Source organism: Cydia pomonella, chromosome 28 (assembly GCF_033807575.1).
Source record: "Cydia pomonella isolate Wapato2018A chromosome 28, ilCydPomo1, whole genome shotgun sequence".
Taxonomy (NCBI): Eukaryota; Metazoa; Arthropoda; class Insecta; order Lepidoptera; family Tortricidae; genus Cydia; species Cydia pomonella.
In genome coordinates this window covers 6,077,957-6,105,256 of record NC_084730.1, presented here as the reverse complement: position 1 = coordinate 6,105,256, position 27,300 = coordinate 6,077,957, and the positions used below count along the sequence as shown (strand labels likewise).

Genomic DNA, 27,300 nt, shown 5'->3' with positions numbered 1-27,300 from the left:
GACGTGTATGTTGTAATGTATGAATCCTTATTAGAGATGCCACACGCACACGACACGCAAGAGGTGTGACGTCTGAAATGAGGATTCATACATAACAACGTGCAAGTCTACGCTTACGTATTCGGAAAGGTTCGACTCTAAACTAATAACAAATTCTATTGTATTCTACGAGTATGTGACGAATTGCGATAATAATACTAGTTATATTGCAATTCGTCACATTGTATACAATAGAATACTATTTATTTGCACACCTCGGAAGAAACATTTGACTAAAGATAGAGGCAGACACCAATTACACTTATCGCTAAAGAGCGATCTCTCCCAGACAACCTTTACACACAACATACCGCATACTTAGTTACTGATTTATGACTGTGCATCTCATAGACATAATACATGACCTAATTGCGTCATTTGATTTAATTTGATTTACTCAATAACGTAATAGTAGTAAATATGATTAACCATTTTAACGCTTTATGTCATAAACACAAACATGACTCAAACGCCAAGCTCCCGGGCGCAAGCGAGCTAAAGTAAACCTTACTCGAAAGTGTGAAGGTTACTTTGACAGCGTCCGCCATGACACCTATAGGTGTCTTTGGTGTTCTGGACGTTCAAAATAATGACGGATCAGAGTAAGTATCAAAACGAACACTACCACAGTTTTTTTAATAACTTCTTTTTTGGAAGCAGAATAAAATATAATATTGTATTTGTCATCCAGTCACAAACAGATTGATTCATTGACGCCTTATATATCAAAATCGGCGTAGTTTTAACACATCAGTGGAACACAGAAAAAACATTATGAAAATACGCATTGACTGCTAAAAAAAAACATATAGATGTTAAAATCAAACCTTCCAACTTTAAGTTAAAATAGCTCTGGACATGAATCTCGCAATAAAAACAAACAATTATGAATAACATAGGCAATACACTTATTTATTATTTTTAATTTGCTTTTTATTCTAGGCTTTTGATTTATTTTATGATTTATACTTTGTTTTATGGGGAATATTGGCAGTGACTATTCAAATGTCAAAGTGGTCAAAATTAAAGGTTATTTCCACACTTAGCAGCTTTTAACACTTAGATTAAATAACAATTAAATTTAACCCGACTTCAAAATGATATTCTCAGACATATAAACATAAATAACATATTTGTAAGATTTTGTAATTGGCTAAAGAACGCTATAGTTCGTGTCATCCACGAAGACGCGCAGATTTGTCTAATCTAACCTTTAAATACATGACAATACAAGTGAAGGCACGCGTCTTCGTGAATGACACGTTCTATATTGCCTATAGCCCTATATATACCTAATGACTGACACTGAAAGTGACATACACGGTGTTTTTAATAAACTCCTTTAACTTCGGGCAAAAATAGATTGTAATAGAGAGGTAAAGTCTAAGAAAAAAACGTGCTCCTTATTTTGATATCCAAAACAGATGGCGCTGTACCGCGCCATATGTGACCCGTTTTTCGGTTACTGAATTGTCAAATGTCAACTTTTGACAGCTAGATTTACCGAAAAATGTGTGAAGCTGTACAACGCCATCTCGTTTACCCGTCGAATTCGAAGCACGAAATTGTCTTAGATTTTACGCTTCTTACTCAATCGATGTATTATTGCTTCAGGGGATATAATGGCATAGTTATTTATTTTATTTTTAGTGTTATTTTTTGTAAAAAGTAATTAATAGCGTTGTTATAACACGGACAATATATTTAAATACACCAAGCAATTGAAAACTATGACATATCAATCACGTTTCGAATATCGATCGTCCGAGATAGTACTTGCGTGTAGCAAATGTATAAACTCATACTAAACACTAATCAATATGTAAACAGGCCCTAAGGCAAGTGTACACGATCGTAGGGGTCTTATCAAATAAAAATAAATCATTGATTATCTCCAATATGGAGTTAGAATACCGGTTTCTTTGAGAAAGTTACTTAATTTAAGCTCAGGAATGCACCCTTGAAATTTAAACAGACTTTAAAAAAACACCGTGTATGGTACCATTAAGTAAAGTGTCCAATGTGGTAGATTGTGGTAGTTTACTCCATCATCTTTGAAGTCGGTCATAAAAAACATAAATCAATCAATCATGCATTGTAATAAAACATTGTCTAACCCAATATGTGACGTTTTCAGCCAAAAGGTACTGCCATTTGTTGCTACGTTTCATTATTGATTTAATCTTTGTGACAATAAGTACCTTTTTGATTGAAAACATCATATAGGTAAGTAAGGAAGTGCAAGTGAAATATAATATGATACAGCTGTTACTTGCGTTTTCGGATTAAACCCATAATTTAGTGTGATATTCCACTTGTCCAATATCTTTGTTCAATGTTCATTGCATCTCACATTTTTTAAGCAAAATGCGAGACGCATATACGCATTGATCAAAGATCTTGAACAAGTAACTTATTAAAATTTATTGCATCCTTGTGTACCCATCTGCATGTATGCAAGAGTATCATGGTACCCGTACATACATATACATGGATGAATATGGATGAATACTTTAGATTAAAATCAATTTGTTCCAATTGTTCGCACAAAACGATTTGCCTCCTCTTTTTTGGTACGGACGGCTAATAATCCAGTAACTTTGTCGACTTTTGTAATGGGGTTCGTTTGCGTCAAATCCGGTAGTTCTGATTTTCTGCAGACTTGTTTATGATGTTGGCTCAATAAATAATCCTAGTTTGTGCCTTCGAGCGCCAAACGCAACTTCGTCAAAAAACAAAAAACCGCGAATTTTTTTTTTGGCTATTATAACCCTAAAGAACTAGTTTTTAGGGTTCCGTACCTAAAGGGTCAAACGGGACCCTATTACTGAGATTCCGCTGTCCGTCCATCCGTCTGTCACCAGGCTGTATCTCATGAACCGTGATAGTTAGCCAGTTGAAATTTCTACAGATTATGTATTTCTGTTGCCTCTACAAAAATAAATACTAAAAACATAATAAAATAAATATTTATTTCCAATCTCGAGGTTCTCATCCAATGACCGAAGTTAAGCAACGTCGGGTGGGGTCAGTACTTGGATGTGTGACCGTTTTTATAGATAATTGTACGGAACCCTTCCTGTGCGAGTCCGACTCGCACTTGGCCGGTTTTTAATATTACCTTCTCGGAGCGTATTTAAAGTAGACTAAATGTTCCGCAGTACGAGACTAGAATTGTCTCTGTAGACCTAATAGTTTCCGAGACAAAGCCTTACATAGTTTATAATTTCTTCGAACTTGAAATAGTAGGATAAGCAAGTCCAGTCAGTATGCACTTTTGTCTCAGGCGATGCCGCTTGGCACGTTTCCTGAGGTCAAACAAAGCTGATTTGGCCCGGTAGCCACGAGATCGTACCCTGCCTATCCCCCAAAAAGAGGGGGGAAAGAGTCGGCTCACCAGGTCCAATCTATGCTATATTTCTTCCTGCTCTGCAATTTTAGCGGTTTTCTCGGTTTTTGACAAAGTTGCGTTCGGTGCTCGAGGTCACAAACTTGGATTATAAATTTTTTTTATATACTAAGTCGGTGGCAAACAAGCATACGGCCCGCCTGGTGGTAAGCAGTCTCCGTAGCCTATGTACGCTTGCAAATCCAGAGGAGTTACATGCGCGTTGCCGACCCTAACAACCTCCTCGTGGAGCTCTGGCAACCTTAATTGAGTAAGTGTTTTTTTTTTTTAATTTTTAATTTAATAGTTATGTATATATATGAACGATATTAAAATACAGCGCTGCCAGCTTTCTCAGATTTTTCCATACAATTCTAATACTACTCAATATAACTTGTTTTGGTAGCGATAATGATCGCAACACGTGTCGCGCTAGAATGAAACCAAGCTAAGTTTGCAGCGATTTTGATACCACAGTCTGCGCAAGTCAATGAAATTATGACGTTAGTCTGTGGTATCAAAATTGCTGACAATTAGCATGGTCTGACTCCAATAAAAATTAAACAGAAAATGCTTTACATCATTTTGGAACAGAGCTCTGATACTCTTCAGACTGCTGGATCGATTTTTATCAAACGTAGCTAAAACCACCGAATGGAAACTCTTAAAAAACGCATCGAAATCGGCCCATCCGTTGGAGAGCTAGGATGCCACAGATAGACAGACAGACATTGGCGTCAAACAACACTCCTCTTTTTGGGCCGGGGGACTCGCCCATGAAGGGTTCCGTACCATTTATGACGTATTAAAAAAAGAACTACTTACTAGATCTCATTCACACCAATTTTCGGTGGAAGTTTGCATGGTAATGTACATGATATATATTTTTTTAGTTTTATCATTCTCTTATTTTAGAATTTACAGGGAGGGGGACACTTTTTACCACTTTGGAAGTGTCTCTCGCGCAAACTATTCAGTTTAGAAAAAAAATATATTAGAAACCTCAATATCATTTTTGAAGACCTATCCATAGATACCCCACACGTATGAATTTGATGAAAAAAAATTTTTTTGAGTTTCAGTTCTAAGTATGGGGAACCCCCAAAATGTATTGTTTTTTTTTTCTATTTTTGTGTGAAAATATTAATGCGGTTCATAGAATACATCTACTTACCAAGTTTGAACAGTATAGTTGTTATAGTTCCGGAAAAAAGTGGCTGTGACATAAACGGACAGACAGACGTACATGACGAATCCATAAAATCTCTATGTATGAAAAGTGTCCATCAAAAAACATTAAATAGGCGGCGCCATAATACACCAAAATTAAATGTCATAGACCTAGTATTTTATATAGATGTGCTATATGTGTGCACCCGTGAGGGATAGAATATACACAATGCGACAACATTGAAAACTCGTTTTAACATTCCCGTCAACATACCAAAAGCAACCTACGTAATTCGGTCGGGCTATTTGTTGCCCCTCCCCCATTTCATCTCTATATTATTATACCTCTATGGTTCATGTAATATCTACGAACCTACCTAGCGCTACCGGAGAGATTAGCAAGTATTATTTAAGCTGGTCACTTCTGCAACAGTTTTATCATAAGAGATAGGCCTCCTTTCTCTACCGTCCATACTATGGAGTGTGGAATTAAGAGGAGTGGCATCTCTTATAGTAGAATTGTTGCAAAAGTGTCCAGCTGTCAGCTATAAATAATAGTTCCAAATCTCTCCAGAGTAGCGCTAGAGTAGCTAAGAACCTAGGCGTTATTGACGGAGTGAATTGCGCTGTCTATGATTTGATTTTTTTGTTTAAGTACTCTAGGTATTGTAGCGCCATCTATTTAAAGTTTTTTGATGACACTTTTTGGTACATGGAGATTTCGTTCCTTATCTCCACCTTCCGTAGTCCATACATTTATCTTGAATCCTAAACATTCTGTTACATTTGACAGGTGGTGGACAAGACCTGTCATTCGCCGACACCGGTGCTGGAGATGCACATGATGTGGGGAGACATTGCCATATTGGCGAGATATTTGGTAAGTAAAATTATACAATACTTCTACTACTACTGGAATTAAATCGACACGTGCAGGCAGACCAAGGATCACAGAATTCACAGAACTATATCGAGATATAATAAAAGAGTCCATCGATTTGTAAGGGGTATTTGACAGAAGAATTACACAATTCGACCTAGACCGCGATTCCACAGTTAGAATAGCGTATTTTTATATCGCTTGTTTTGAACGCATGCCAAGTCTGGCTCGTCAAATTAAAGCCGCAATGGAAGACTAGCGTTAGACACACAATCAGACGCTACTGGTTGGTGAAAGAAAAATAACGCGCTGAATATCGCTGCCCCATATGAATATTTGTAGTGCACCCTTGCTCCTGGCATATCGCGCTCCAAATGTCAAGCTTCTCTCAACTTTGTAGCGCGCCTTTCCTGTCGAGCTTTACCCAAAGGACCATGGTCAACTTTGTATGGAGCATGGTCCAAAAACTCCAAAAACATGAGATTTAGGTCATTAGATAGATTGTTTATGTACTTCATTTCGTTCAACGGACACCAAGCGGAATTCCGTTGTAGAACTGAGATATTTGTATTTTAGTCAAAATGTCATCACCCTTATTACCTAGGCAATAGAGTCCAAGTAAGTAAATTCATTGCTACAACTAGACGTTCGCGCACCGCTGCGAGTGCGACAAACCATTTGCCACGCTCGCCCAGCGGCGGACTCTATTGCCTAGATAATAAGGCTGATGACATTTTGACTAAAATGCAAATATCTCAGTTCTGCAATGGAATTCCGCTAGATCCCCATAGAACGAAATTAAGTACATATAAATACCTATCTAAATGACCTAATTCTCAACTCTGTTGATATTTGGACCATTTTACCGCATAGATACCGCAAAGATAGAAATTGAAAGTTAGATAAAATACAATTGTTTTTGTTCCAGCTCATGTTGTCATTCAATAATTGCCTGGACGTCACGCGGCACTTGCCGTACCTGTTCCACACGGTCACGTTCCTGGTGTGCTCGGGCACGGTGTCCATGCGCGCCGCCACGCACGGACTGGTCATCAACATCATACACTCACTGTGCACCTGCAACAGCCCGAGTTTCTCAGGTCAGTTTTACATAAAATAAAGTATATAATGTCATTTTTCAGATTTTGACCCCTTTGGTCTTAATTATAACTAGGATAAAACTATCAATGAATTCTACCAAATTTAAGGAAAAAAATTACATACAATGAATAAGATACTTAGTGTTTTTTTTTTATAATCGTTAAATGCAGCTATCGAGGTAGTTTCCTTAGAGGGACAAAATTAGTAGTACGGGGGCGTTGCCCTACACTCCTACAGAATTGTTTCTGTCAGTTTTCAAGCATTGAGTCCAGTTCACACTCGCTGTGCACCTGCAACAGCCCAAGTTTCTCTGGTCTGAGCAAGGTGGAATAGTGAGGTCCACCAGAAGAATAACTTAAATCGTTGATATAACGCAGAAAGGAAACATTATTTGATTTCCCTAAGAATAGTATTTTTTATATATCGATTATTAGAAAAATATAATATAATGCCATTCAAACACATAAGAAAATCTAAATATCGTAAACTCTCACTCTCTTAGAGGTCTTGGATTGTAACGATAGAGGGTAAACAGACGAATAGACGTTATAAAGTGATCCACAGTTATACCCAAAAATCAACCTTTTAGAGAAAAACATGTTTAAGATACAAAAACACAAATAAAAAAAAATTGTTACGTATTTTCTTAGTCTTGGAGACACTCCTAAAGAAACGATATTATGACCGACATAATATGAAAGTGTAAAAGAAATAAACCTAATAACTAAGTTTTGTTTCCCGCAGAGGAAACCCAGCGAGTCCTGATGCTGTCCCTGGATGAATTCGCTCTACCCAAGTTCTACCAGATGTTCGGCATCTCCAAGGTCAAGTCAGCAGCGGTCACCGCTTTCCGAAGCCCGCATAACCGCAACCCGGACAAGGAATGGTAAGTAAACTGAAATAGGTGATTTTAGGGTCGTGATCCTGAATGTTTAAATTAGGGATTGCAATCCGGTCCGGCGGATCCGGCCGGATTGAAAATCAGTCCGGTTTGCAATCCCTAGTCTAAATTGTGTTAATATGGTCATACTAATCAAATTGACCCATGGCATTCCCACAAAATCCCCAAAAAAATGAACACCTCGTTATGTACCTCTAGTAAAACTGTTTTTTTTTTTTGCTACACTGCGATTCACATCTTCAATCTTTTTAAGCGCCCGACAAATATGCGGCGGCAAAGGCAGCTTTAAAAAGATTGAAGATGTGAATCGCCGTGTAGCAAGAAAACCAGTTTTACTATCGTACACACTACCGCAAACTACCTGTATCGCGCCGAAAACTGCGATATTAACTGTTTTTGTTGGTTCATCCACATGACCTTCAAACCGGCTATCACGCGTTTCACTAACACTCCTCCTGCCCGGAGAAAAAAAAAATTGTAAATTGTTGTTGTGTTCAGCTCTATCTTTTTCCTCAAAATGTTTATTTTATTTTTCGCTAAAAATTTCGGCCACACCCCTTTAAATTTACAAAATTGTCATAGATATCATGTTTTAAGTTTGATTGTGTATTTTACAGATACAGAATATAGTAACCTAACCTTTTCTTCTAGGTACTCGGAGCACTCGTACACAGCCTGCACCGAATCCGGCACGTCGTCCAGCAGCGGAGCCCTGCCCGCCCCGCCGCCGCACTCGGACCGCGAGCGCCTGCCGCTGCAGTCCCTCGAGACCATCACCGACGCGCTGCTCGAGATCATGGAGGCCTGCATGAGGGATATACCGCACTGCGATTGGCTGACCACGTGGTACGTGTTTTCATACTTTAAGGTTAACTGAATATCCCGCTAGATGGCGCTGTATCGAGAGCGACGATAACTACATCGCGCTAACGGAATTTTTATTGGGTTTACATAGATATGAAAATTACTCTTATCATATTGGGTTTATTTGTGACTGCGTGTGTCGTCTCATAGTCCACTTGTCCAAATCGCCCGTTTTGGAGATTTCAAAGTTACGTAACAGTAACACATTAAATTGATCTACGGTAGATTTTATGCCGTTGCAATAAGAGTCAAAACTAGGCGCTCCATTCAGACCGGGAGCGGAGAACGTCCCCTATCTAGAGAGAGACCATCATGGAGCCCCCTGCATGAGGGATATACCGCACTGCGATCGGCTGACCACATGGTACGTACAGTGACACTAAACTGATTCTTACGACGTTGTAATAAGGTACAATTCTCAATAGACCATGCTAAAATTACATCTTAAGTGGTAAAGCGTGGCGCGGAAAATACCTAGTATTAAACGACATCGTATTAAGAGAGTTTTTAATGTATTTGGAATGTGAAATTTTTATACTAACATGGCAAACAAGTATACGGACCGCCTGATGGTAAGCAGTCTCCGTAGCCTATGGACGCCTGCAACTCCAGTGGTGTCACATGCGCGTTGCCGACCCTAACAATCCGCCCCCTCGTTGAGCTCTGGCAACCTTACTCACCGGCAGGAACACAACACTATGAGTAGGGTCTAGTGTTGTTTGGCTGCGGTTTTCTGTAAGGTGGAGGTACTTCCCCGGTTGGGTGCTGCTCTAGATCTGGAATGACATCCGCTGTGCTGTGCCCTACCACACTAAGAGAGATGACATTCACAGTGCCCTCTCTTTTGGACGTAGTTTAAGGACATAGTCCCGGGTCCAATGATACTTATTGGTGCATATGATAAATATGATATTATCATTAAATTTTCTTAATTCATTGACAATGTCGTTGTTGTTAACAGGACTTCCCTGGCCAAAAGCTTCGCCTTCTGTTTCAACCCAGCATTGCAGCCGCGAGCTCTCATAGTGTTCGGCTGTATTAGTGAGTATTTAAAGCTAAAAAAATTCATCATACTTGCTAGAAAAATTACTTATTTCATGCAAGTGTACTAAAGGACAAAGGCCTATATTATTCCCGCGGGAGTAATGGATTGTGAAAAAAAAGCAATAATTTCCTTAGGAGTTAACTGCCCAGAAACATCGTCGCAGCTTCCAATTTAATAAGCTTTAAGCGCCGATTAAAAAACTGGCTTGTCGAGCGCCCATTCTACACCTACCAAGAGGTCTGTGCTCACAAACAATCAAACTTGTAGAAATAATATACCTACTTAATTAAAATAATGTTAATGTTGAATAATGTACCTATATGTCAAATGTAAATTGTTATAAATTTATCCATGGGACTCTCTCTGGTCGCATAACAACTTTTGTCATATTTTTAATTGTCATTACACTTTATGCATAAAATTGGAAGTCATAAAAATCTTTAGTTAGAATTATTCCTGAGCATAACTGGATTTTTGTCATAAATTAGTTATGTCATAATTTTTATAGTAATCAATTTAATTCGCATAAATTTTTTTGTTAAGTTCGTTAGGTATGCACAAAAAATATATGACAACTGCTGAGTATGTCATCAAATATTATGGCTAAAAATGTATGACACAATATAATATGACTTTTCATTTGTATGCGCAATGATGATTATGACCAGGGGTCGGACAAAAAGTGCGGATGACGTAAAAATGACGTAATCTTGCACACAGGATGATGTTTGAGTTTGTATTTAAACTTCCGTGTGACATGTAGTAACAAAGTAGTATTAATGAAGTAACAAAATAATCGTAAATAAATCCATGGAATTAATAATACATTTATGCATTTTTTTATGAAATTACGGAAGTTTTCATTCTGTAGTTGCACCCAGGGTATGTTTGCTGCTGTCATAAAATTTGTAAGGTTCATATTAAATTCACTTTGCCCTTTTTTTTCTACGTTTCCGACATGTTTGGTTGTCTCCAAATGTCTTTTAATATTGCTTACCTTCGTTGGTATATCTTGATTACAGCAAAAGCAGTATACGTGTTTGTCACGTACCTCCAAAAACGGAAAATTGCCACAATATTCGAGTAAAGATGACATTTTAGAGCGTTTTCTTATACATTAGTAAATATCAATTTTAGCTAAATATAAACGTGAAGATACAATAGCTAAACAATAACGAAGTCAATTAATTGTTCATCTGATTGACAATGTGTCAGTCAAAAACGTACTTACTCATTTCAAGTGGCGATATCGTTTAATAAAGAGGTTGATAAATGATAAGTGATAATTGTTTATGAAAATCAAAAAAACCTTTCCGATGGTATGTCGCTTATTCTTATTGGTTTATGGGCCAGTGTCCATACCTGCCCATCCTCCTTTACAAATTGATATCTGTAAATGCTAGGAAGGCGAGATTTGGTTTCATATCGTAAGATTTTCATGAGCGGCACTCTGGTGACTTGCTTTAAGTAAGTAAATGTGCTAGGTACAAACAGCATCACTTTTAATTGTCCATCGGTGGACATTATGCCTCATTTATAAGGTCCAGCATTGGACGGTTAACAGTGTGGGCGATGATACCCTATTTTTACGAACGTTCTATCTTTTTAAATAATGCTAAGTAAGCATTTTCGTAGAATTGAAGTTCGAAACCACGAAAACAACGAAAACGAAATTTTCAGATCCATATTTCTGTTCGTTTGTTGACTATATTACATCGTTAAATGCTGGTAGCTTGCTCCCAAAATTATTAGGAATTAACGTTGTTTCTCAGGTAAAAATGTGACTGACGACGACATGAAACAGCTCCTACGGATATTAGTGAAGGCCCTCGAGTCTTTCAACGACTTGGCGCTATTGGAAGCCCTCATCATGTGCCTGACGAGGTTGCAGCCGCTTTTGTACCCGGTAAGTACTTTAACATTTACTTCAATCATGCTTAGAGTAAGTATGTAATCCCAATCCTTCCCTCCTTGGCGCGGGTGCTCTGGCTCAAACCAGAGCAGCCGGGGGGCGTCGTGGTAGAAAGTTTGCGACCCCATGCAAATTACAACCAAAAATTTCATAAAAAAACCGCTCCCCGCCGTCTTCGGTGCGAAGGTGCCCATGATGCTCGCAACATTTCCACGCTGGATTACCATGGTCAGCCTTTGCAACAGGAACGACTTGGAGCGGGGACCCTCCCCGTCTGCCTGAGATAAAGAATGAATGAATTTGAATAGAGGCGGCTTGTCAAAGAAAACTTTGTAGCCACAGTAAATTTACTGCCATCTTTCGACAAATGATTAAAACTTAGAACCCTATTTGACTTTGATCCTTATTTTTTCACTGATATGTGTTAAATTTGTTAAATCCATCGCTCGATACGATGCCGCCATACCATTGGCCTATGATCTATTAAATGGTGCTACTTTTTGATATTTAACAAATTTAACAACACATATCAGTGAAAGAATAAGGATCAAAGTCAAATGGAATTATAAAAGTTTGAATCATGTGTCGAAAGATGGCAGTAAATTTACTGTGGCTACAAAGTTTTCTTTGACAATCCATCTCTATTCCAAATTATCTTTGCTTCGGCTTAGCGTTGCTACGAGCAATTATTAGGGTTGGCACTGGCCTGAGACGAAGGCTCGCGCGCCCGCTCCCCAGCAACCCGCCGTTTCTTCCGCGAAAGATGTTAAACAAAGATGTTAAAGTTAAAATGTTAAATAAACAATGAAAAAATAATTAACGCGGTGGGAATGCTCTACTACTGTAACTATCATATATCTGATGGCGTTTGGACAAACGCGAGGAAGATGTTGTTGATTTATTTGTTATTAGGAATCCCCAATCCACACGGCCCTATTCTGGGTGGGGCTATCGGTGTTGCAGCTCGACGACCCCACCTTGTATGCGGCTGGGCTGTCTCTCCTGGAACAGAACCTGCATACTCTTGATTCGCAGGGACAATTTGAACATAAGGTAAGGTGCACTTTAGTTAGTTTCTAAGTAGCGCAAACTATTTTGCTGTTGGACATAGTTTAACGAAAAGGATGCTTCATCTGAAATTTGTCATTTAAATGACTGACTTCTTTTTGTCAGAAAGTTCATATTTAATTACCAAATTTTTGTGGATTTCTTCTCTCAATGCACATTAAAAAACCTACCACTTTATTGTAAGTTGACGTTTTTATTTATTAACACAATTACCTATATTATATCAGCAGCAGCAGGCGATAAGGTGGTATAACAACTAGTAAAACTCATAATGCCATGCGTTTTGGAAATCCCCCGCACCCCGCATACGGGCCCTATCGACCAATGAAAACAGTTCCCCGAATGCGGGCCCTATGGCATGCTTTATGGAAATTTCCCGCACCCCGCACGCGGGCCCTATCGACCAATGAAACTGAGCCATCATTGTGAACCTTGCACGAACGTTGATATTGGGCAAAGGGTAAAGGGCTTCGTCAATCCATCGGTATCTTGGAAATGTCACAATATCGTAATTTTTCAGACCTTGGAGCAAGTGATGATGGAGACGAGGGAACCACTGGAATGGCATTTCAAGCAAATGGATCACGCTGTAGGATTGAGGTAATATTGTTCTCATGTCTCATGAAAGTGGGTCATTATTGTGCCATGAAGTGTGCAGAAAGTGATATATTTCTGCTCTAGGGCATTTTACTTTACAATTACGTTCTTTTTTCATTTATTTTTATGATAAGCTTCAAATTTGGTTTTAAATGGATTTGTTGTTCAATTTCCATTCTGATATTTAACTCCTCATTAAATAAATAACGATATTTTAACCTAAAGTGTTAATTGAATTTATCCTCAAGAAATACTAAAACGTTTTCAAGTTAGTTATGTTTGTTTTAATCACAGATATTGCAACAAATGCAATGCGATTTTAAATACACTGTCGACGACGTAGGTTTAACTAATTCAATCGATCGATCAAAAGCCGCAATGTATCTAAATCACATGGATGTTCGGTACCAAAAATAATGCTAATTTAAAAATCTCACTGGCCATATTTTGTTATTGTGTGCGTGACTTCAACTCTCCCTCCCATACCTTAAGAGCCCATCAACGTGCTCACTAGCGCCACTGCTAAATAATTGTGATTATTCAAATTTAACGATAGATTTTTAAAAAAGGGGGCCGCTACGTACTGTATTTTGTATTTAAGTACTTTTTGAATACATCAAACTAGTTTCTACGTTGCTGGATTCGTCGATCTAGTTTCTACGTTGCTGGATTCGTCGATTTAACTTAGATTGACGAATCGAGCAACGTAGAAACTAGTTTGATGTATTCAAAAGGTACTTAAATACAAAATACAGTACGTAGCGGCCCCCTTTTTTAAATATCCATCGTTAAATTTGAACAATCACAATTATTTTCCAGTGGCGCTAGTGAGCACGTTGATGGGCTCCTAAGGTAAGTATTATGAAATATTGAAATTTATTTCAGGGACTTACAAAATCGGTTTGGTTGCAGTTTCCGGTCAAACTTCCACTTCGCGCTGGTGGGGCACCTGCTGAAGGGCTACCGGCACCCGCTGGCCGCGTCCGTGTCGCGCACGTGCCGCGTGCTGGCCGCGCTGCTCGCCGTCACCGCGCGCCACGCCGACAAGTTCCACGTCACGCCCGTCACCGTCGCCTACCTCACCGGTCGGTATCGCCCGCCTCGTCTTCTTTAAATGGCCTCGCTTCGTTCGGCCGCCAAACGCTGTCTCGCTAGTATTATAATTACAACTATATTTCATTACTGCATTTTTCAGATTTAATTTTATATTAACCATGTAGTTTCCCTATTGTACAGGTAGGATCGCTCACATTTAAGAGTAACTATTTTGATTAAAACTGTCAAGGCAACTTCCGTCCACTTCCGGTTGTAGCCGTTCAGTCTGTTCGGAACAAACGTTATAACTACTGAATCGAGGACGGGTTTTTTTATGTTAAATTAAAATTTATCCAAAATATTTATTTCAATGCTTCCTAAAAGTCTTGCAACCGCTCTGGTGTTGCAGGTGTCCATGCGCGATGGTAATAAAATAAATAAATAAAACGATATAATATTAATGCTGGGAAATAAACATACCCTCATAATAAACCATGTGTTTGTTGCAGCACTGGTGTGTGTGAGTGAAGAAGTCCGTTCTCGCTGCCACGTGAAGCACTCGCTTCCAAAATGGCTGCCGGATAACTGTGACCACTACTGCCCCACCGTTGACTATCATCAGGTATAGTTATTTTTATGACTATTTACACATATCGCAAGTGTATGGTTTTTAATTGGACGTAAAGTAATATTCGGAATTAGAAGTGTAAACTGACGTCATTTTGAAGGAGTATTAAATACAAATGACGAGAAGAACCATTAAATAATAGTAGTTTATGTTACTTCTACACAATGAAAGGCATTAAAATATGAGTGCGAGCTGAAAGCGAGTTTCATGAAAACAACACACCAGTGTTTTAATGCCTAATTATGTACAGTTACATAGACTGATTTATCTACACACATATTATAAGCTCTCTATGATATGTTCACGAACCGCACGTTACGACCGCTATTGCATCATTTGATCACTCACTTATTAAAATGTCATCTCGACTCTAGAAATGAGGTAGAATAAAATTTATTTGTATTTCATAGAAGTTCGTTATTTTTAAGCTCATTATTAAACCGATATCGACGCTATTAATATGCACTAATAACATTTTTTATCCTGACCATAATTTGCGGTTTTTGAACGCATCATAGAGGGGTTTCTGATATGTGTGTAGACGAAACAATTTGTACAAAATGCGAATTTGTTTCAGTCCTCAATGTTGATCCAGCCTTCTACATCTAGCAGCTCATGCCAGAGTCGGCGGCAGAAGTCCTGGGATGTGCTGGACCAGGCTGCTATATCATCAGCGCATGGTGGTGAGATATACTTGGTTGCAACATTCTGTTCCAGTCTGTAATGCTGATCCAGCTGTCTACCTCCAGCGGCTCATGTTAGAGTCACAGACAGAAGTCCTGGGATGTGCTGGACCAGGTTGCTATATCCTCAGCTCATGGTGGTGAGATATGCTTTGTTACAATAATCTGTTTCAGTCTGTAATGCTGTTCCAGCCTTTAACATCCAGCAGCTCATGTCAGAGTCACAGACAGAAGTCCTGGAATGTCTTGGACCAGGTTGCTATATCCTCAGCTCATGGTGGTGATATATGCTTTGTTTCTACAGTCTGATCCAGCTGTCTACCTCCAGCAGCTCATGTAAGAGTCGCAGACAGAACAGACCGACAGACAAGGCTGCTATATCATGAGCGTATGATGGTGAACTACGTACTTTGATTTTCCTATTCTTCCCATGATAAGTACTACTAGTATACTGGTTGAAAATTCGGCAAGCCGATGGCAGACGAGTTTTAAGGACGCTCCGCCACTGTGCATATAAGCAGCGTTAAGTTCCCGCGTGGTTGATACTTTGAAGACCTCTATTTTAATCGGTTGGAAGCATGTTCATCCAGTACAATGGGATATGGGAGAAGGTTGACAACCATGTTTACGGGTCTCTCCTCCAGTTTTAAATAAAACTTCGATGATAAAAGTATCCTTCAATAGTGTGAATGTCAAGCCCTCGCCAGACAAAGAATGAAGGACTTTGGAGCAGGCTATCTGGAACCAAAGGAATTCAAAATGAAATGAGCTCCATCATCCGGTATATGGAGATGGTCGGAAAAACTCTCGAGTATAAACTGAAATAGATATCATACACTAAAGAAAAAGTGACAAAGTCCACCGGTGGCCGAGGCGGGAATCGAGCCCGCGTCTTCAACTTACGTGGCTAACGTCCAGAGTCCTGACCACTAGACCACCCGGCCACGACAGTACCCGTCCCAAATTCTGGTGTATGCTATCAAATAATTGTATTGTTGTAAATATTTTATAAAATAATTTGATTTGTTCCCTAGCTCTTGAGTAGTTCACGGATCTTTCCTAAGTACCCCCTTAGGAAGATTACACAAAAGATCCCTATGGCTCTAAGTGTATCCCAGAGAGCCCCCGAAAATCATAAGATAAGATAAGATCCTTTCATTAGCAAACGTCAAGGAAAACCAAATGTCGTGTCTTACAGGAACCTAAAGAACTTGGCCGAGGACCGCGAAAACTGGCGTCTACTCCACCGACAAGAGCCATGCTCTTAAATGATGATGATGATTAGCAAACGGGACTAATAAAGACATGTTTCGCAGGTAAATCCCCCACAATGCAACAGTCCAGCAGCGGTGGACACAGCCCTCATTTCATCAACATGCCACATCAGGTAACGGCTTTTAGATTTCATACATACAGCATACATATACATATAAACTATATGCGAGTATCAAGCTTCTAAGGGTGAAACTATCACTCAGTTTAAGTTTCCTTTGATAAGTGTAGAAAACGCATTGACAGATATCTAAGCACAGGCCTTACGGGCAATAAGAATGGGGCCAGTACAGCGGTGTCACGCACACGAATTCGAGCCAATCGTGCAGTCTGACGCCACAACGCGATTGGTTGATGAGTTCGCATCACGCGCGCGATTGGTTGCAACTAGTTGCGTTGGACTGCACGATTGGCTCGAATTCGTGAGTGACACCACTGAACTAGCACTATTCTTGCCCGTAAGGCTGTTCCTTAGATATATGTCAATGAGAAAACGGGTATTAAATTGTTTATATCTCAAAAAACTGGCGGTAATAGAGTCCTTCTTAGTTAACTTTGCATCGAATTGAATAGAGCAAAGTGAGGGAGTGTCGCTATGAACGTCACTTTTTCATAGAAATTTAACAGAAAGAGGTCGTGCGAAATCGCCTTTTCATACAAACGTTGTCCTCATTTTCCTTTCTGGATATTCATATTATTGAAAATATTTTAACATTATTTGTGTGTGTGAGAACTTAGAGAAAGTTTGATTTATTTCGAATTTTTAAATTTTATAAGAATAGGAGCATTTAAAAATTTGTATAAAATCTGTTTTTCGCTCTTATTTTTTGCAATACTCAAAAAGTCGAAAAAGTCACGTAGGGGCATAGAAATGGTTAATATACATCAAATTATGTAGAAATATTTTCCATAATGTCAATATCCAGAAAGGAAAATGGGGACTACGTGTGTATGAAAAAACAGCCGTCCCCTTTCGTCTTAATGACACTATGCAGAGTTAACTTGGTCACACTCTAGCAAAAATACTTTTTAATAATATTTTGTAAACGCAAACCAACAATATGCGCATCGATTTCACCCTTGGAACTATTCGTTAAGTAAAAGTATGTCAATGTTTAGTTAAAAGGAATGGCTCGGATTTATTTTTCATTATCATTTATAATAAAAAAAGTCTACGTTGGGAAAGATGACTAAATAAAAAAACCGGACAAGTGAAAAATTTATGAAAAATTGAGTTATAGCCGATATAACAAAACACGTGCTCATTATTTTTTGCTGCTTTCAAACATATACTCAAACCAGCCATTAACTAGCAAGTTGCTTGAGCATCACTTTCTATAGGAGTTAGAAGATTTAGTAATTTTTTAGTACTTTGGAGGAAAATTTCTCCCAATAGGTTGAGTTTGGGCAGCTAAAAAAAATACGTGTCCGTTATTTTAGACTACTCTATAACATATATAAGTATAAATAAAATCGAAACCGGACAGTTGGGTACCTTTCCTTGTCAGTATGCTGGCTTGCTCGCATACAATAACACCTTTTACGAGCAAGATCGATAGAATACTCTTTATTGGCACACCTGGAGCAAGTGTGATGAAAATATTTTAAATTTTCAATAAAATCTGTTTTATAATGAAAACTTTATTCGAAAAACTGATCGGCTTATTTTTGGATTTTACAACATAAATCGAAGCGTAAGAAGGGATATTTTGCAAAACTGACTTTAAAAGAAGATTATTCATGAGAAAAATTAAGATTTAATTTTAAGACGGAACATATATATTATTGTGTTTGTTATCCATTTGATTTTCTACTTTAACACAAATAAACATGCCGCCCGATCGCTTGATGCTTGTCATATTGTATTTATGATAATCTATAGCAATATAACTATATAGAAACCAAATATTTCAATACCACTGTTACACTCAGTTGTCACACACGACACGTCGTCAATAGGCGGGCCCACACAGAGCGAGCAGCATCGCGAGGAAATTTCCTCGCGCGGCAAATGGCCAATGTACGTTTACATTTGCACGCGAGCGCGCTCTGCCGAGGGTAACACGCGCTGCTTCGGCCGAGGCAAGACTACATGAGCCGTTTGCCGCGCGAGAGAATTTCCTCGCGATGCTACTAGCTCTGTGTGGACCCGCCTACTCGTAATAGCGACGAGAAAAGTCAAGTGAGTGTAACCGTGATATTGAAATATTTTAGAATGTCTCACGAAAGTTTAACTTCGAATATAAAAATCAAGCCCAAATATATTTACCCCCTTATTCATAAACGTGTACTAAAGTTACGATGCCGCTAATCATCGTTTGTCCCTTTCCATCATACCAATACGTCGGAAAGGGACAAACAATGATTAGCGGCATCGTAACTTTAGTACACGTTAATGAATAAGGGTGTTAGACATTATAAACGATTTAAATAAGTTTCAGTAATATAATTAACTTTCCCACGTAGACATACAAAAATCGGCTTTTTAGCAAAGTTACTTTGACAGGACAGCTTGTGTGTTGGTTTGACATGCCACCCGTGATGTTTGACATGTAATGACGTATCTTCCGACCATGACAGTAGAGTATATGGAACATGTATTATATTTATTGTATTACTTTGTTGTTTTTCTATGGCAGATGGAAATATTAAAAAAAAAATCACATAAAAAGTATCCCTAAATATTGAAAAAAAAAAACTACATAAAAGTCTTACACGTAATGAATAGACTAGCCCTTACGTGGCTGTTCGTTGATTAATATTGAAATAACAAAAAGAAAGATTTGTAAGATTGGAAAAATAGTGTTAGTAGAAACGAAGAAAAGAAAAAGACTCACTTTTGAGTCTATTTTGAAGAACTCTACTCGTTTTTATGCGACTCTCGCTTTAAAAAAACACAACTGAATTGAGAATTTAGGTCGGTTAACAACTTCCAAACTTTTAAGTCCCGAGTAAAATCCTTTATTGGGTCTTTTAAACGCAACTTAAAAGGCCTGGAGCCTTCGGATAAGGACTTAAATTTTTTTAGGATTATCGAATGATGTGTACCTAACCCATGAGTTTCATGTGGAGACGAAGAGTTTTAGAAAGAGTTTGTACATAATTAGAGTGTCTTCTTTAAAGGACTCAGGTCTTTACAAAAGACTCAAGTCACGATAAGAACTCAAGTTTCGAGTCTGAAAAACTGAATCGAGTCTGAAAGCAGAGGACTCAAAGGATTTGAGTATTAGCCAACTAATCCGTTCTCATGAGTCATGACACATGAAATTAATCGCGGCTTTGGCTCAAGCTTGACCGGTTTTCAGAACCGGTATTTAAGTACCTGTTAATATTATTCCGAAACCATTATATTATTTCGTTCATTAAAAACCGGTTAATAGGGTATATTATGCAAAACTGCGTAGGGCGCCTCTAGCACATACCGTGAAACACGAAAATCGAAATTTCGTTTATCTGCCTGTCTGCTCGTGCATGTTCGAGCGATAAAGAAACAGATATCAATCAATCAATCAATCAATAAGAATTTATTTCGAACAATGTCCATATTGTGTTAGTAACATACAAATACTTAAATCTAGGGTTAGTATGATATGATAAGATATACGGTTACTCTTTGGTTTACAATATGTGATAGTGCTGCTCTCTGGCGGAATAACTAAAATAGTTCTGTCACCTAACCGGTAAAAACAGCGAATGGAATTTTTCGGTTCCCAGGGAACGATTTACTTTACCGGTTACTTTCATCTCTCGGAGACTCTCGGTTAACCTCGTTGTCATATGTGAAAGAGCAATCAATACTTACTCGTCCTATCTTGCTTCAATTTAACCGGTTAATTTCGTTCCTCAAGAACAAAATGAGAGCATATTTCGCATAAACCGTTATCTCAAAAGAACAGCTCTTTAACCGGTTCGTTCCCAGACGAATGAACGAAACCGGTTTGAAACTTAAAACTGTTTCCGAGCCCTGGTTTATATTTAATGAATTTTTATGCAGATATCCTTAAATTTCCACCTGCCATCATCGTGTCTTAACTCTCTATCTTTTCAGTACAATAGGACACTTGTATTGAATCATACTACATCATAATGTGTTCTTTCATGCAACTGTTTCTTGGATTGGTTCAATTGTATCGTTTGTATGCATTGGAATTTTCATTGTACCCGCTTGCGTTTATATTCGTTATCTTATGTTTTTATGTGACTTTTATATTTTTGTGTAACGAATATAACGTTCAATTTTGTGTATACCTGTAAAATGTAAATTATTTCATCGCCAAACAAAATTTTTATTTCAATGTGACAATTGTCATCGACGGTTTTTTTATTACACCATGTATTATATTTTTCATTAAAAACCTCATTATGTTATTTTTTTTGTCTATTACCATTCGGTATCTTATCTTATCTTTTTATGTGCCTTTTTTTGTAACGAATATAACGTTCGATATTGCGTGTACGTATAAAATGTAAATGATTTCACCAAACACACATTTTATTATACTACATCGTGTATTATATTTTTCTATAAAAAACCGGTTTATGTTGTTTTTTTTTGTCTATTACTTATTTACTCTCAAATACACCTTGTGTATTATTTATATTATGTTACATATTGCTTTGTCACCCTATCATTAACATGATATAATTGCAAACGTGTATATTCGTTACACATACCCTATCTTATGTTATCTTCCGACGAATATGACGCCTCTTGCACCAACGTTGGCTTTGCTTGCATAGACATCAGCTAGAATGCTTTTTAAGACCCAGAGGTCTTTCTCAGTACCAACGTCGAAAGACACAATAGGGCCACCGAGGGTAAGTTGTCTATCGATCTGATCCGATGTCATTGGATCACGATTCGAAGCTTATGGATTAACATGTACATAAGTACCTACACATATGCAGCTCAGTATTTTGAAAATATCTAATTAAAAAAAGTATGTACAGTCAAGTTCACACAATCTTTACATAGCTTGTTACAGACAACCTTTTTATTTTACTTTGACGGACGTTTAACGGCAGTCAGTCACACTAGGTTTTTATATCTAAGTTAAAAAATACACATAAGTATTTATAGTAAAAAGCATTTACACGCAAACCACTAAAAACGTGTCATATTATACACTTACTTATTAGTGAATAATTGTTACAATTCACAAACCCCGATAGTTAGCACAACACGCTTGGATAAAAAAAAACAACGGGTTGCACTCCGGGAGTGCCGGCAGAAGTGAAAACTTGAATATTAACGTTGTGCATTTTTGATATTTTGGAATGGTTAAGGAATAATTTTGCACTAATTGCTTTAATTATCAGTATAAAAGTACTATCACTTATTAAAATACAATATTCATTTATTGCGGTCTACTGGCTTCAATGACATTGTAACAGTTTTTCGATAAGGTCATGTGTCCGTCTTACGAATTTTCAATCTGTCGAATCTGTCGGTCACGTGACCTGTCGCGAGTTTAACATTTTTTCCCCATCACAAAAAGTGCACAGCGCCGCTAAAGAAGTTTTCACTTCAAAAAAGAAATTGTTTTACATTTCAATCTTAACCAGAAACACATAATTGCACAAAACTTGTAGGTAGGTACATAGAGTCAGACCAAGATAAGTTAGCAGCGATTTTGACAGTCCAGACAGTGCATGTGTTATTTTAAACGTCAATCTTCTATGAAATTATGACGTTTACTTCACACTTGCACAGGCTGGGCTATCAAAATCGCTGCCAACTTAGCTTGGTCTGACTTTAGCAGAGATATTTTAAGTACATTTTGTAATTTAGTTAACATAGTACCGTTTTAATCAAACCCTAAAGGACCTTAAACAGATTTGGTGTCAAAATGGTAAGAAACTGCGGCGTTTACAACGTACTATTAAAAAGAAAACATCTTAGAACTGACTTTTTGTGTTTTCTTTATAAGAATTTTTAGCTCTATCGATCTATGAAGTATAAAGTACATTTATGAAACATCTGAGCTTTTTCTGATGAGTAAAAAAATCTTAAAAAAATTAGCCTAGAGAAAAAAAATGCACAAAGACTTGAAAAATCGCTCCTTGACACTTACACGTACAAAAAGCTTGAGTTCAGCTTGGATTTCTGACCTTAGAAATGTAGATTTTTTATAATTCTAGCTTCACCCCGAGCCTGCATGCTCGATCCCGACCAACTTATCAGCAAATGCGGTATTGCTCTCGCATTTTACTAAGCTGAAAATGATAGAAAATCTTTGTTGAGTGACTAAAAATATAAAAATCCTCTAGCTCAGTCGGTGTGGATGGAACTTTATATTATGTTGTGTCCATACTTGAGTATCAAGAAGAAAATAGACTGTATTACAACGGGTTACTCCCTATTTTAAGTCGAAGATTGCTCGACACGTTTCGCTCCATAACGAGGACCTTCACCCAACGCCAACTCCCGTTGAAGCTCTTCGTTATGGAGCGAAACATGTCGAGTCGAGTAATCTTCTTTTTTTATGATAGAGGAGGCAAACGAGCAAACGGATCACCTGATGGTAAGCGATTACCGCCGCCCATGGACATTATATTACCGCCCTTCGACTTACAATACGGGAGTGAGCCGTTTAAATATGTTAAATATTATATATTTAAAATTTATCTGTGTGAAAAGTTTGTACCTTGCCTAGAGAAATAGTTTAAAACTGAAATTAAACAAAACGTCCCTAGCTTTAAAATAGATGATTAAACATAGCTTTTTGGAGTGTTTTGTGTCCCCTCCTACCCTATGTGGTATTTGTCGTCATCTGTATTGTGTGATCCCGAATGACCCGTTATATATATGTACCCATTTGTATACTTTTCGCATATGTATCGTACAACTTTTTACAGTACATATGGCCCTTTAAATTTTCTACATAGTGGTTTCACGTAATGGGCTAATTATGTACAGTAAAGTTTGTAATAATCTGTAACTATGTATTTACCGATTTATCGTATCAATTCGATTAGAATTGAGACAACAATTTAATATAGGTACATCGGTTTTCTTTTTAATTATGGACTCCTCCAAACCGTGGACCATTTTAATTGGTTCAGAAATTCTCCTTATATTCATTGGATTTAGGTTTTGGTAATACCTATCATTTCAAAATAATTTATGTTAAGCAACGATTTTGAGGCGCAGCAGACGTTCTTATTATACCAATTGTTTCTCAGCAAATATGTTCTTCGGAATCACACCCAGCCCCGTCCTCATACCTATATGTCAATGTGCCCCACTCCATACTACGCAATACTAATAATTCTTATCATAAATCCAGGACAGCGAAGGACGAGCACACAGCATGCAGCATGGGACTTCGGGAGACGCCGCGCGCGGCGAACAGGACGCCGACAGTGGTCTCGATGTGAGTGTGTCTGGGTGACTTATCACTCGTTGAAATACGTTGAAATAAGACCGTAACCATGGGTCTTTATTTTACACATCACAGGACAGCGAAGGACGAGCACACGGTATGCAGCATGGGACTTCGGGTGACGCCGCGCGTAATGTGTGTGGGTTAAATACAAATAATTTATTGAAAAAAGTATTTTACAGGTTATTAGATAGATAGATAGATAGATAGATAGATTTTATTCGGTATTAATCATACACTGTCACATTAAGTACAATTTAGGCACAATTAATTTCAAAATTATTATAAATTAAAATACAATGTCAACTAATTATTCCAATTCACGTAAATATTAATGATAACGATTTTAAAATTCTAATGTATTAGGAAAATAATAAAATATAATTCAAATTAACTATTTACAATTAGGCACAATATAAATAATCACAATTACATTAGAATAAAAACATTTATCAGAATAAACTATAAAAGAACATGTTTGATATGGTAACGGGGATTTGGACGGAATTCATTCATCCAGGAACTCATTTACCGAATAGTAGGCCTTCATTATGCAATAATTCTTAAGTTTAGAAACAAAAGCAGAATCTGGGTCAACGGTTCTGATTGGCTCGGGTATTTTATTATAAATCTTAGCACCCATTACACCAAGAGACTTACCAGTTTTTATAAGCCTATGTGCAGGGACAGCCAGCGCCGGCTTTTTCCTTGCGGAATTTACCTTTGCCACAGGGAACTCATGCGGGTTTCTCCTCACATACTTGCCGACCTCGAAAACATAGAGAGAAGGGACTGTCAATATGCCAAGTTTAATAAAAAGCTGTTTGGCTGGCTCATCCGTTGGAACACCACATATAAGACGGACAGCTTTCTTCTGAATTATGAATGGCCGGTCCCTATCGGCTGCTAGGCCCCACAGGTCTATTCCACTACTCAAGTGAGTATGAAAGTAAGCGTAGTATGCCGTCATAAGGTTCTGCAGCGAAAGTGTACGTTTTAAGCGTGACACAGCGTAGTAGGCAGAGTTTAGTTTCGCACATAACGCGTCAATATGCTCACCCCACTGCAAACCCCTATCAAAAGTAAAACCGACGTAACGAGCATGATTTACAGGTTCGATCTGGTTGCCATTAACTTCAACATCTAAATTTGATTGCGCCCTTATACCGAGTGTAAAGTGAACTAGGTTTGTTTTGGCTACATTCACTTGCATCCCGTTACTCTCAAACCAGTGCAGCAGCTTAGAAATAACGTCCTTAGTGTTAGACTGCAGTTCCTCATGATTGCAGCCGTGAACGATTGCACAGATGTCATCCGCGTACATTATAAATTTAGCAATAGTGCTGGGAAATGGCAGATCGTTCACAAGCAATGCAAACATGGTATTCCCGACGTTCGAGCCCTGAGGCACGGATCGGTCCCCGATAGATCCTATCTCAGACCGGTCACCATTTATATCCGTTATTTGACTACGGTCAGCTAAAAAAGATTTAATAATGTCTAGTGCTGTACCACGTACCCCGTAGTGCTCTAGTTTAGATAGTATCAGTCCATGGTCAACCAGATCAAATGCGCGGGATAGGTCAAAAAATATAACAACAACAAACCGTTTTGCCTCTAAGTTGTCAAGGACAGTTCGTAGTAGTTTGCGCGCTGCACCTACAGTAGATCGGCCCGCTCGATAGGCGTACTGCTCGTCGCTGAGTGCTCCGTTTCTGTTGAGAAAACCTAGGAGCCTATCACAAATACCTGTTTCAAAAATCTTGGAAACTGCTGGTACAAGGGATATAGGCCGATAGTTTTTCATTGAATCTTTGGCACCCTTCCCCTTGTAAACCGGAGTCACCTTGATTCTCTTAAGTGAGTCCGGATAGCAACCATTAAATATTGAGCTATTGAAATATTCGCACAAATGATAAATGAAGTTTAACGGTAGCTTGTGGAGGATTGAGGTAGGGAATCCGTAAGCATCTTTGGTTCCCTTCGCTTTAAGTTTCTTTAAGATTTTAGACACTTCATTAATAGTAAATGGTGCAACAAACATAGTAGACTCCTGAGACGGACAGGCAGCGCACAACAGGCGCATTGCATCTCCCAAGCGCGGGCGGACCGGAGTGTCACGCACCACACTTAAGTAGTGCTGGTTGAGGGCGTCAGCCAGCTCCCGGCCGGTGCCGCGCTCACCGCACAACGCTCGACGCAGCACACCGAATTCATCCCTGCCACCCACTCGGTCCCTGCTAGTCTCAGCTTTAATTATGCCCCATAAGGCAAGGGATTTATTACAGCTGGACACGATTTTATTATTCATAAAGGCCTTCCTAGTTTTACTGAGAAGACTGTTATGTTTACATTTATAGCTATTAATAAATTGCATTAAATGAGTATTGTTTGGATGAAACCTCGCTAGTAGCCCCAAAAGCAAAAGAAACTCTTTGCTGTTTGCCGTCTCCTTGTTTAACCACACTTTGTCTCTTGGCTTAATAGGTACTTTTTTGATAGGACACAGGATTTCAAATGTCTTGTGAAAGTGATAAAATAGTAGCTCAAAGCTATTAGAGAAAAGGACAGGCAGAAAAGGACAATATTAATTAATTATTCACTTAATTCTCACTTATAAGTAGTAAACAATAAAGTCTTATCACCTTAACAAAATAAGTATTGAATATATGAAGTAGTACAGTAGTTAAGCATTTTCGACATTATCGTCTAATCGTCATATTTCAAAGGGCGCGCGTCGAAGAAGGAAGCATAACTAAGTGGATACAATTCTAGTTTTGGATTTAACCTGTTGTACAAAATGTGCCCAAAAAGACAATAAATGTAGACGAATGCGTACTTTCTCTTAAGCGGGAAATATAGCTTTTCAATTTTAACGAAATAACGGTACTTTTCTGAAATGAAATTTTTTATTTCGGAAGAAAACGGTTTCTACTAACTAAATGTTAACAAATCACTTTGATTTTGATGTCGATCGCTTCAGCATAACATATTCTAGGTTTATAGGTTTAGCTTTTATTTATTTTTTGTACCTATTGCAATTTTGAAAAAAAAAGGGAAACCTAAAAAAATCATGGAGAATGGAGAATATTTAGATGTGGAAAAACATTTTTTCTTGTTTTATGAACGTTTACCTGTATTCCCTCTATAAAAATAGACAAGATCAGGTGATCCTTTTTTGTACTTTGACGGTGACATATACGACGAGCTGTTTGGCCTAGTGGGTAGTGACCCTGCCTATGAAGCCGATGGTCCCGGGTTCAAATCCTGGTAAGGTTATTTATTCGTGTGATGAGCATGGATATTTGCTCCTGAGTCATGGATGTTTTCTA

General features: G+C 38.2%; 1 protein-coding gene across 1 annotated transcript in view; it reads left to right on the top strand.

Moving 5' to 3' along the window:
- LOC133532904 (neurofibromin) overlaps positions 1–27,300 on the top strand; it is a 105,419-nt gene that overhangs the window by 62,839 nt on the left and 15,280 nt on the right. The window contains exons 47-60 of the mRNA XM_061871765.1: positions 5,391–5,477; positions 6,406–6,577; positions 7,323–7,464; positions 8,131–8,325; positions 9,305–9,384; positions 11,161–11,294; positions 12,213–12,353; positions 12,889–12,968; positions 13,878–14,050; positions 14,510–14,622; positions 15,206–15,311; positions 16,628–16,698; positions 21,324–21,401; positions 23,873–23,959. Coding sequence (XP_061727749.1) covers positions 5,391–5,477; positions 6,406–6,577; positions 7,323–7,464; positions 8,131–8,325; positions 9,305–9,384; positions 11,161–11,294; positions 12,213–12,353; positions 12,889–12,968; positions 13,878–14,050; positions 14,510–14,622; positions 15,206–15,311; positions 16,628–16,698; positions 21,324–21,401; positions 23,873–23,959 — 1,659 coding nt within the window. The remainder of the gene's footprint in view (positions 1–5,390; positions 5,478–6,405; positions 6,578–7,322; positions 7,465–8,130; positions 8,326–9,304; positions 9,385–11,160; positions 11,295–12,212; positions 12,354–12,888; positions 12,969–13,877; positions 14,051–14,509; positions 14,623–15,205; positions 15,312–16,627; positions 16,699–21,323; positions 21,402–23,872; positions 23,960–27,300) is intronic.